This window comes from Triticum dicoccoides, chromosome 6B (genome assembly GCF_002162155.2).
Source record: "Triticum dicoccoides isolate Atlit2015 ecotype Zavitan chromosome 6B, WEW_v2.0, whole genome shotgun sequence".
Taxonomy (NCBI): domain Eukaryota; kingdom Viridiplantae; phylum Streptophyta; class Magnoliopsida; order Poales; family Poaceae; genus Triticum; species Triticum dicoccoides.
The window spans coordinates 102,282,107-102,293,015 of NC_041391.1; the positions used below are offsets into that span (position 1 = coordinate 102,282,107).

The 10,909-nt window shown below is 50.8% G+C and overlaps 1 protein-coding gene across 1 annotated transcript; it reads right to left on the reverse strand.

Annotated features, from left to right (window-relative positions):
• Nucleotides 1-11: 11 nt before the first annotated feature.
• LOC119323838 lies at nt 12-3,122 on the reverse strand. Its single transcript, XM_037597545.1, has 2 exons — nt 1,957-3,122; nt 12-231 (listed from the first exon to the last, which is right to left on the reverse strand). Exons 1-2 carry the CDS (start codon nt 3,095-3,097, stop codon nt 188-190), a joined length of 1,185 nt encoding a protein of 394 aa, XP_037453442.1. The 5' UTR covers nt 3,098-3,122; the 3' UTR covers nt 12-187.
• Nucleotides 3,123-10,909: the final 7,787 nt, after the last annotated feature.

Here is a 10,909-nt window from a genome sequence, read left to right on the forward strand (position 1 = left end):
CCTTTCCCCCCTCGGGTTACTTTAAAACGTATCTTCTTACTGTGAAAGCAGGACTAGCTGATTCAGATGAATTTTGGGTCTACCTGTCACCAGAGAATACAACTAAACGGAAAATAGAAGCCACCAGCAGCAGAATTAAGGTCAGTTAAGGACGTCCAATTCGCCAGGTCTTGCCTTGAGTGGCGCATCAGGCATCAGTGAGCCTTGCCAGCGATAACAATCTACCACGGTCTGCAAAGATACCATTCACACAGATCAAAACCAACATCCCAACTTAGCATTTACAGCTTGATTTGATATACACACCATGTGCCAGAAAATAATAGAATGATTCTAAGAAAAAACTGAGACAAAGTAGCAACATAATAATACAATCTCGACAGCTCTGCATACATATTTGATAAAAAAATTCCAATGTAGTCCATAACAAGTCAAATCTCAGAGACTCAAATTGAGTAGGTTTCCCATGCCAAGTATTCTCAGTTTGCACTACTAGCACACACAAATGGACTTTCTACATCTCTATGTCAAGATAACAACTGTTAATTACAGTATGACATTGTTGACAAACAGAACAAACAGACCAAACAAACACATAAACGCAGTAAAGAGAATGCAAGGACAACGGATAAGCACGAGGTTGTTTTAATATTTAGCAATATCCAGCACGAGTTTGTAGTCATTAGTTTCTTTCCCTCGGTATGGACTGTAATGAGAGGCTTAGAATAATGTTTTCCCTATTTCGGTATTTCCTTTCCATTCCCATACTCCACCCTTCTCTTTTTAGCTTTCGTTGTATGGACATTTAATTCCTTCTTTAATACAACTACGTGCAACATTCATTTTTAAAAAAAAAAGCAACAATGGCTTTAGAGAAAAGTAGAAATGATGCAATTGCCCCAGCTTCCCATGGACCGGTCCATATAATAGCACAAGGACAACAAGACTTGAATCCATAACTCACAAATGACCACAGAGGTGCCTTTTTGCTTAATGACAGCATAACCTTGACACAAAATTTTCAAGTTCTTATCTGACTTCAACCTGTTAGATGATGTTTTCAACCTATGAAAAATAATGAACATATTGCTGCGAAATCAAATTGTGACATGGATTTTGTATTCCCATTTGTTTGTCCAAAAAGTCTGACAGTGATACTGCTACTTGACATCCCGGGATGAAGATCAGACCAACACTGAACCTGATATAAAAATTCCATGAAAAGAAAATGCAGACAGATAGACTACACACTATTCTAGTTCCAAGTAGCTCAGTTTAGCATTAGCCAGGAAGTAACAGAAATATGACTGACATGCTAAACAGAAACCCAACTTTTCAATATTATGATCAGCATGAAATTGATCATATTGACCTGCACCATCTGTGTGTAAACTACTAAAAATAAAATAAAGACTTGGTAGTGGAAAATCTAAAAGAAACCAACTAAGGCAGACTAAGAGATCAGGTGATCTTTGCTTACGGTAACAATGCCATGATCTGAGAAGATACCGTGCAGAAAACTCATAGCCAACTCTTACTCAGCATTTCACTTTGGTGAGCTATGTGCTAGTGGTGTTTACAGAGGTTACAAGACTGAGCTTGAGATGTGAGCTTTTAGCTATGCCAGAAATAACAGTTTTTTTTCCAAGCAAGGTAACAGGAAAATACTAGATTGACAAGGCTGTATGCATATTCAGCAATTCATCCAATGCATATCATCCTGGTCCTTAACAGATCAAATCTCATAACAAAAATCATGCTCTGTTTTCAAATGTCATATGCTCAGTTTTATCTAGCATACACAAATTCGCCTCTGGCAAGATCTACACGGGTATGCAAACTAACAAATATTACTTGCAATTGCAATATAACTGATTGACTAATTGATCACAAACGAGAACCAACTAACTAAGCAAACTTATGGAAGCTGTAAAATGAAGGACAACAGTACCATACCAGGAGTGTAGAAGCTCATGTAGGGTAAGACGGAAAAGTAGACCCCAGGTTCATCAACCTTCTTCACCAGTCCAGACTTGAGCTCGATCGTGAATAAGCCACCCTCTGTTCTGACGAAGATGACACACAGACCCTCTGCGAAACCAACCACACTTGCTCCATTGCCTTTGAGGGGTTTGGCCATGGGCATGATATTCTCCAGGTCAATGACCATGCACTGTACCCATTTTGCACCTCCCTTCACCTTCCTTGACCAGAGATGCAGACTGAAATCCTGAACACCAGCGAGCCCCAGTGAACTGTCCTCCATGACCATGAGGGCAATGAAACCATTGTACGCTTCTGCATCTGGTGGTGGTGGGTCAATCACAGACAAGCGATTCTTGCCGCAGTCATACTTGGCAATGGCACTAGACCGTGAAAGTGTGAAGTAGACTGCATCTCCAATTGCGGCTACTCGCCTAGGCTGGACATAGGGTATGTAGTACCTTCTTTTTGCAGTTGCATCTCGCTTGTGCCGGGCATAGCATTCACAGCTATCGTCGAGAGATACCGGCGCACTCCATGCACCTGTCACCGATGAGTACACACTCGCCTTGACGACGTCGTCGTTGCCATCAGTGGCCAGGAAGACGACACGGAAGGGGCAGCCGTGGCAGTCAAGATGGTCGCAGCCGGCGGCGGCGCAGAATACGGCGGCGGTGTAGATCATAACGTCGATGTCCGGATTGGGCACCACGTGGCGGTCGCCGGTGACGGGGTCCCAGACGAGGAGACCCGCATCCTGGTCATGGAACATGTGGATGAGGACGCGGCCGTGGCGGCAGTCGAGGGGGCGCGTGGGGCAGCCGTCGGAGCCTGGGTGGGGGAAGTCGGGCATCGACGTGGTGGAGGTGAAGCGCGGGGCGGGGTCTCCGTCGCAGACCTGGGTCCTGTGGAGGAGGCCGAGCAGCGGAGGGGCGCCGTGGAATGCGCGGTACCGGCGGCGGAAGGAGGGGTCGCAGATGACGCGGAGCCAGGGCTTGCAGACGAGGGCGGCCCGGAAGAGGTGCTCGGGCTCGTCCGGCGGGAGGCGGAGGAGGATCTCTGCGACGACGTCGTCGATGAGGTTGACCTGCGGCGGCGGCGGCGGCGACGCCATGGCGCGCTGGCTCGTGGGGTTTGGGTGGGGTTCGGACGAAATGGGAAGAAGCGGGGAGCGAGGGTCGGGCCTAGGGTTCGACCGGTCCATGACCTGATTGGGCTGCCTGGCTCGCCAGTTATTTTTTTTGTCCCGATAACTGCCACACGTGTGGTGTATCGGATAGTTGTGCCATACGTCTCGTGTGGCATGGACAGTAACTAGTCCACACACCTACGTGTGGGCAAAACAACTAATGTCCACACACCTCTTTTTTCCCCTCCCGAATCCTCTCACACGCGTGCGTGTGGGCGAAGTTGATAACGCCCACACGTCCGTATGTCGGGCCTCGTACCCTCCTGGTCCCGCACGCCACGCGTGACGCCCATCGCGCGCCCGCAGTTGCCATGGTTCAGACCCTCGTCCATGTTCGTTTAACTGCAGTTGCCATGTCGCTGAACTACGGTTGCCATGTCGGACAACTGCAGTTGCCATGGTTGCTCAACTGCAGTTGCCATGTATGGTCTGATCTAATATAGTTGCCATGATTTTATAACTTTAGGAGTTGCCACATACTAACACTAGGGCAATTGAGAGAGTTGCCATGTGCTCACAAGCATGCTAGGGCAGTTGCCATGTAAAAAGGAAGAGTTGCCATCTGCTTACGTGCACGTTAGGGCAATTGCCATGTACGTGCACGTTGGGGCAGTTGCCATGTACCATGCAAAAACACATGGCAACTCGGTAAAATAGAGTTGCCATCTGCTTACGTGCACACCAGGCAGTTGCCGTGTACCCTGCAAAAACACATGGCAACTCGAGTAAAAAAAGAGAGTTGCCACCTGCTTATAAAGCACACTAGGGACAGTTGCCATGTGCGTGACAAAAACACATGGCAACTAGCAGCTTGGATGTGGGAGAGGAGACGGGCGTGTGGCGAGATGGCAAACGCCCACACACCAGCCCTTGTGCGTGTGTGAAAACTGGTGTGTGGGTGAACTGCTAAACGCCCACACACCGGCCCCTCCGCGTGGTAAATCGGATGTGTGGGCGAACTATGTCACACACCACACACACGCCTTGTCCTATGTGACTCAGAAAAATGACCGGATTGTGCCAAGATTCGTGCACAAAGTACCTAACGGTCATCGTTGCGTGTGGTCGAGATGGTGAACGCCCACACGTGTGGACGTTAACATTTCCGTTTTTTGGGTCATGTAACGGTTCTTTTAATAATTTAACAATAGGGAATCGTTTTTGACCGGGGCGCCGGCCGAACCGTTCCGCTGCCCCTCATGAGACGCATGTTTTTGGTGGACCCGTGCAGACAGCCCCTTCCTGCCTTGTCTTTTCCCCCCGCACTTCATCCCCTACCTTCAGCCACACCCCTTCCCGCGTCGTGTTTCCTCTCTCCCTTCCATCTCCTCATCTGCCCATCCCCTTTCTCCTTCCCTGCAGCAAAATAAGACGAGGAGGGACACAAAAAGCTGGCGCACGACACGCCCTGGCCGCTGCAAGCAACCTTGCGGCAGCTGCGAGCGAACACCATGGCTGGCTGATGGGGTTATGTACCTAGGGTAGGGTCATGGACCTGATCCAAGTACCTTACCCAAGGACACCCTTAGAAGAAGTCACCTTCCAGTCGACCAACGAGGGACACACTCGACTGACTTGAAGGACTCGACCACGAAGACTCACTCGACCACCGGAAAGTCAAGAGGCACTCTGCACTGCAACGGCCTGTAATCAAGTAGACTTTATGATGGTAAAGGCACTTTATGTGGGGCGTTACCAGTAACACCCCACACTTAACTCACCTTAAACCTTCTCCTACGTGGGCTGGCTGGGGTTCTGGCGCACTCTATATAAGCCACCCCCCTCCACAGGCAGAAGGGTTCGGCACCTTGTAATTCATATACTCATAATCCACTCGACCGCCTCCGGGCTCCGAGACGTAGGGCTGTTACTTCCTCCGAGAAGGGCCTGAACTCGTACATCCTTTGTGTTTACAACCTCTCCATAGCTAGGACCTTGCCTCTCCATACCTACCCCCACTCTACTGTCAGGCTTAGAACCACGACAGTTGGCGCCCACCGTGGGGCAGGTGTTTTAGCGATTTTGTGGGGAAGTTGCGATTCTTCCGAGTACTTTCATCATGGTGTCTGCTGGAGTTTTGGTCGAGGGTCAAGAGATCCGTCTCGGCACTCTCACCTTCATCGCCGACGACTCCGCGTGGCTCCAAGAGGCTCCACTCGACGTAGATGCGCTCCCCGTCCGCGGTGCGACGCATTTTCGCGCATGTGTCCGCGGCGTTCTGCTGCGGCAACCGTCGACCCAGTATCGGTCGGCCCCTCCATCGTCCACCCTCCCGGTATCCCGCCAGCGCAAGCGCTCGGGCCGGTCGAGGCTTCAGCGATGGGTGAGGCACGCGGTGGCTCGCCAATCGGCCACCACCCAAGTTGCGGCAATCGAGCCCGACGAACCTCTCTACGGCTTGTTCGATCTGTCGACTGGCTCCATAGAGACTGCGTCCGAGTGCGGTAGCAGTGATCCAGCGGCGGAAATCTTGATGGTCGACGGGCCCCACAGTCCCCCTGGCTTCGCCCGTGGTGGTGGAGCAGGTGACGGCGGCGACCCCACACGAGGCTACGAAGAGTACCAGCCCGAGCCACTCGACTCTCTGCAAAGAGAGGAACTTCGCCGCAGGAACGAGGATCCCCTGCGCACTCCCATCGCAGGAGAAACCCCCGAGGCTCGTGCCTTGGAGGAGGCGCGTCTGGCCAATTTGGCCGAGCGCACTCGACTGGAGAACCTTCAGCGAGCTCTCGACGAGCGCGCGCGACAACGAGTTCCCGACAACAGTCGACGTCAACTCTTCCCGCCGACTCAGGTATATCGAACCCCAATTCAGAATTTAGCAGCTGTGACCCGTATAGCAGAGTCCATCCAGCCTTCGCAGTCGGAAGCTGGCAGAGGTTTGCTGCAGATCAGGGATCTGCTCCGGGCAGCAGGAGATCAGAATTCAGCCGTGTCTCAGTCGCGCAACAGAATTCACAGTCGATCTGTCACTGTGAATACGGTTCAGTCGGCTCATAGCCCCAGATCGCCTCCGCGGCGTGAAGGGCGCGAGAATCGCCGAGATCAATATGGCGACAGACTCGACCGAGATGATAGGCGTCGAGTGCCCTATTCCCCTCCGAGGGGTGGGTCTTACGCTCCTCGGCAACCAGATGATAGGCGTCAGTACAGTACAGGGCGTAGGGTTCCAGTCAACCCCAGGGAACCAGGCTTCGACGCGCGATCCATTATCGTGCAAGGGTTGGTTGACCGGAACAGAGCCCATCGAGGTGGACTCGACAGAGATGTACCCACAAGCAGTCGAGTGCATGTTTCTGGTCCTGAATGTTTCAGTAGAGCTATCAGAGCCGCAGTTATCCCTCTCAATTTCAGGTTGGCAACAGGAGTCAGCAAGTTCACTGGTGAGTCTAAGCCTGAAACTTGGCTTGAAGACTACCGAGTGGCAGTTCAGATTGGTGGTGGGAACGACGAGGTGGCCATGAAGCATTTGCCCCTCATGTTGGAAGGTTCTGCCAGGGCATGGTTGACTCAGTTACCTCCTAGCAGCATTTACACTTGGGAAGATCTGTCCCGAGTGTTCGTCAGGACGTTTGAAGGAACTTGCAAGCGACCAGCTGGATTGACAGAGTTGCAAGTCTGCGTGCAGAAAACTAATGAGACTCTCAGAGAGTATATTCAGAGGTGGATCACTTTGCACCACACTGTGGAGAATGTGTCCGATCATCAGGCAGTCTGCGCCTTCAAAGACGGCGTCAAGAACAGAGAACTGAGTTTGAAGTTTGGTCGAACCAGTGACATGACCTTGAGTCGGATGATGGAGATTGCTACCAAGTACGCCAACGGCGAAGAAGAAGACCGACTCCGAAGCGGCAAGCACAAGCCGAGTCAGTCGGAAAAAGGAAACACCAGTCGGAAACAGAAGCGGAAGGCTGAACCGGCAGCTCCTGGAGAGGCTCTGGCCGTGACTCAAAGAAAGTTTAGGGGGAAACCAAAAGGATCCTGGAGCCCCAAGAAGGTAAAGGATAAAGAAGGGAACGACGTGATGGATATGCCATGTCACATTCACACGAAGAAAGACGAAGAGGGGAATATCATCTACCCGAAGCACACCACTCGCCAATGTCGACTCCTGATCCAGCAGTTTCAGGGAAAACAGTCTAAGGACAAGGAGAAGGAGTCGGACAAGGCCGAAGACAAGGAGGACAGTGAGGGAGGATATCCGCATATCAACTCCACCCTGATGATCTTTGCAGATGTGGAAAGCAGAAGTCGACTGAAAGTGATTAACCGAGAGGTGAACATGGTTGCCCCAGCAAAAGCAAATTATCTGAAGTGGTCTCAAACACCCATCATATTCGACCAATCTGATCACCCAACTCATATTGCCACCCCTGGGAGGCAAGCTTTGGTGGTCGATCCAGTTGTCGAAGGCACTCGACTGACAAAGGTGCTGATGGATGGTGGAAGTGGGCTGAACTTATTGTATGCAGATACATTGAAAGGTATGGGCATTCTGATGTCCCGACTGAGCACTAGTAACATGAGCTTTCATGGAGTTATACCAGGGAAGAAGGCCGAGTCACTCGGCCAGATAGCTTTGGACGTGGTGTTTGGTGATTCGAAGCATTTTCGCAAAGAAAAGTTGACGTTTGAGGTCGTGGATTTTCAGAGTGCATATCATGCCATTTTGGGGAGACCAGCTTACGCACGGTTCATGGCTCGACCATGCTACGTGTACCTCAAATTGAAGATGCCCGGCCCCAAAGGAGTGATCACTGTCACCGGTGATTGGAAAAAGGCAGAAGAGTGCTTTCAGAAGGGCTCCAAGATCGCCGATTCCCAGGTGACAGCGGTCGAGTTCGAAGAATACAAGCAAAACGCAGATCCGAGTGACTTGCTGCGATCCAAGAAGCCCGCCACAGAGTCTGCATTCCAGTCGTCCGGGGAGACAAAGCCTGTTCACATTCACCCGACCGACCCCGAAGCAGCTCCGACCCGCATCTCCACGACTCTCGACCCAAAATAGGAAGAAGCGCTCATCCAGTTCCTCCGTGAGAACTGGGACATTTTTGCATGGAAGCCCGCTGACATGCCAGGTGTTCCCAGGGGACTGGCTGAGCATCGCCTAAGAGTCGACTCATCTGCCAAACCAGTCAAAGAGCATCTTCGGCGGTCCGCCGTCCAGAAGAGAAAATCCATTGGTGAAGAAGTGGCTCGACTGTTGGCGGCTGGATTTATCCGAGAGATATACCACTCCGAGTGGCTTGCTAATGTCGTCATGGTTCCTAAGAAGGACAAGTCGCTACGAATGTGCATTGATTTCAAGCACATCAACCAGGCCTGCCCGAAAGATCATTTTCCTCTCCCTCGCATAGATCAAATTGTTGACTCGACCGCGGGATGTGAGAGGCTATCTTTTTTAGATGCCTACTCCGGGTACCACCAGATCCGTCTGTACGGACCCGACGAGGTTAAAACAGCTTTCATCACTCCATTCGGGTGCTTCTGCTATATCACCATGCCATTCGGCCTCAAGAATGCCGGAGCCACATTTATGTGAATGATTCAAAAGTGTCTACTCACTCAAATCAGTCAGAATGTGGAAGCTTATATGGATGATATTGTTGTCAAGTCACGAAAAGGTTCCGACCTGCTCGCTGACCTCGCCGAAACATTTGCCAACCTCAGAAGGTATGATATCAAGCTCAATCCATCGAAGTGCACATTTGGAGTTCCTAGTGGCAAGTTACTCGGTTTTCTCGTTTCCGAACGGGGAATTGACGCTAACCCAGAGAAGATTGGCACTATTCTCCGAATGAAACGCCCTGTGCGAGTGCACGATGTCCAGAAGCTTACTGGATGCTTGGCCGCATTAAGTCGATTCATCTCACGGCTCGGTGAAAAGGCACTGCCTCTTTACCGACTGATGAAGAAGACAGACAAGTTCGAGTGGACTCCAGAAGCTGATGCAGCGTTTGCCGAGCTAAAAGCTCTGCTCTCTACCCAGCCGGTGCTTGCTGCTCCAATCAGCAAAGAGCCTCTGTTGCTCTATATCGCAGCCATAGGACAAGTCGTCAGTACTGTGCTAACGGTCGAGCGGGAAGAAGAAGGAAAAGCCCTCAAAGTTCAGCGCCCAGTGTATTATTTGTCTGAAGTCTTGACTCCATCCAAGCAGAGATATCCTCATTACCAGAAGCTTGTATATGGAATATACATGACCACAAAGAAGGTTGCTCATTATTTCTCTGATCATTCCATCACAGTCGTCAGCGACGCTCCACTATCAGAGATTTTGCACAACAGGGATGCGACTGGTCGAGTGGCCAAATGGGCGATTGAACTTCTTCCCCTTGATATCAAGTTTGAAGCAAAGAAAGCCATTAAGTCCCAGGCAATAGCAGACTTACTCGCCGAGTGGATTGAACAACAGCAGCCGACTGAAATTCACTCGGAGCATTGGACCATGTTCTTTGATGGCTCTAAGATGTTGAATGGTTCCGGTGCTGGGGTTGTCCTGGTTTCCCCCAAAGGAGATAAGCTCAGATATGTGCTCCAGATTCACTTTGATTCCTCCAACAATGAGGCAGAATATGAGGCCCTCTTATATGGGTTGCGCATGGCCATTTCACTCGGCGTCCATCGCCTGATGGTCTATGGCGACTCGGATTTAGTGGTCAATCAGGTGATGAAAGAGTGGGACGTGAGAAGCCCAGTCATGACTGGATACTGCAGTGCAGTGAGGAAGCTGGAAAAGAAGTTCGAGGGGTTGGAACTCCACCATATACCTCGACTGAAAAATCAAGCAGCTGATGATCTAGCAAAGATAGGTTCCAAGAGAGAAGCCATTCCGAGTGGTGTGTTCTTGGAGCATATACACACTCCGTCAGTCAAAGAAGATCCTTTCACCGAAGAAACTCCACAGCCCAAGAGTGCCACAGATCCGACTGAAGTTGAAGTCCCAGCGGTGGTCGACTTGATCATGGAGGTTTTGGTGGTCATTCCCGACTGGACGATTCCGTATGTCGCATATATCCTGAGAAAAGAGCTTCCGGAGGATGAGGAAGAGGCTCGACAGATCGTCCGTCGATCTAAGGCCTTTACCGTAATCAAAGGACAATTATACAGAGAAAGCGCGACTGGAGTTGGTCAGAAGTGCATAACACCAGAAGAAGGTCGACTCATCCTCAATGATATTCACTCGGGGACCTGTGGTCATCATGCGTCCTCTCGGACCATCGTGGCCAAAGCATACCGAGCCGGATTTTACTGGCCAAAGGCGAATGAGATGGCAAAAGAGATAGTGGATAAGTGCGAGGGATGTCAATTCTACTTGAATATGTCACACAAGCCTGCGTCAGCTCTGAAGACCATCCCACTCGTCTGGCCTTTCGCAGTATGGGGATTGGACATGGTCGGTCCTTTGAGGACAGGACGAAGTGGCTTCACGCATGTACTGGTGGCAGTCGACAAGTTCACCAAGTGGATCGAGGCTAAACCAATCAAGAGCCTTGACACCGGTACTGCTGTTAGCTTCATCAGGGAACTAATATTCAGATATGGAGTCCCGCACAGCATCATTACGGATAATGGGTCGAACTTTGACTCGGAGGAATTCAGAGATTTCTGCAGCTCCCAAGGCACACGGGTCGACTACGCTTCAGTCGCCCATCCACAGTCGAATGGACAAGCAGAGCGAGCTAATGGACTGATTCTTAAGGGATTGAAGCCTCGACTGATGCGTGATCTCAAACACGC

What these genes read in the sequence shown, in the direction of transcription:
- LOC119323838 (XM_037597545.1), bottom strand. Translation starts at nt 3,097, where the DNA reads ATGGCGTCGCCGCCGCCGCCGCCGCAGGTCAACCTCATCGACGACGTC. An exon ending in CATGAGCTTCTACACTCCTG is followed by an intron (nt 232 to 1,956) that starts GTATGGTACTGT and finishes GTATCTTTGCAG; the next exon opens with ACCGTGGTAGATTGTTATCG.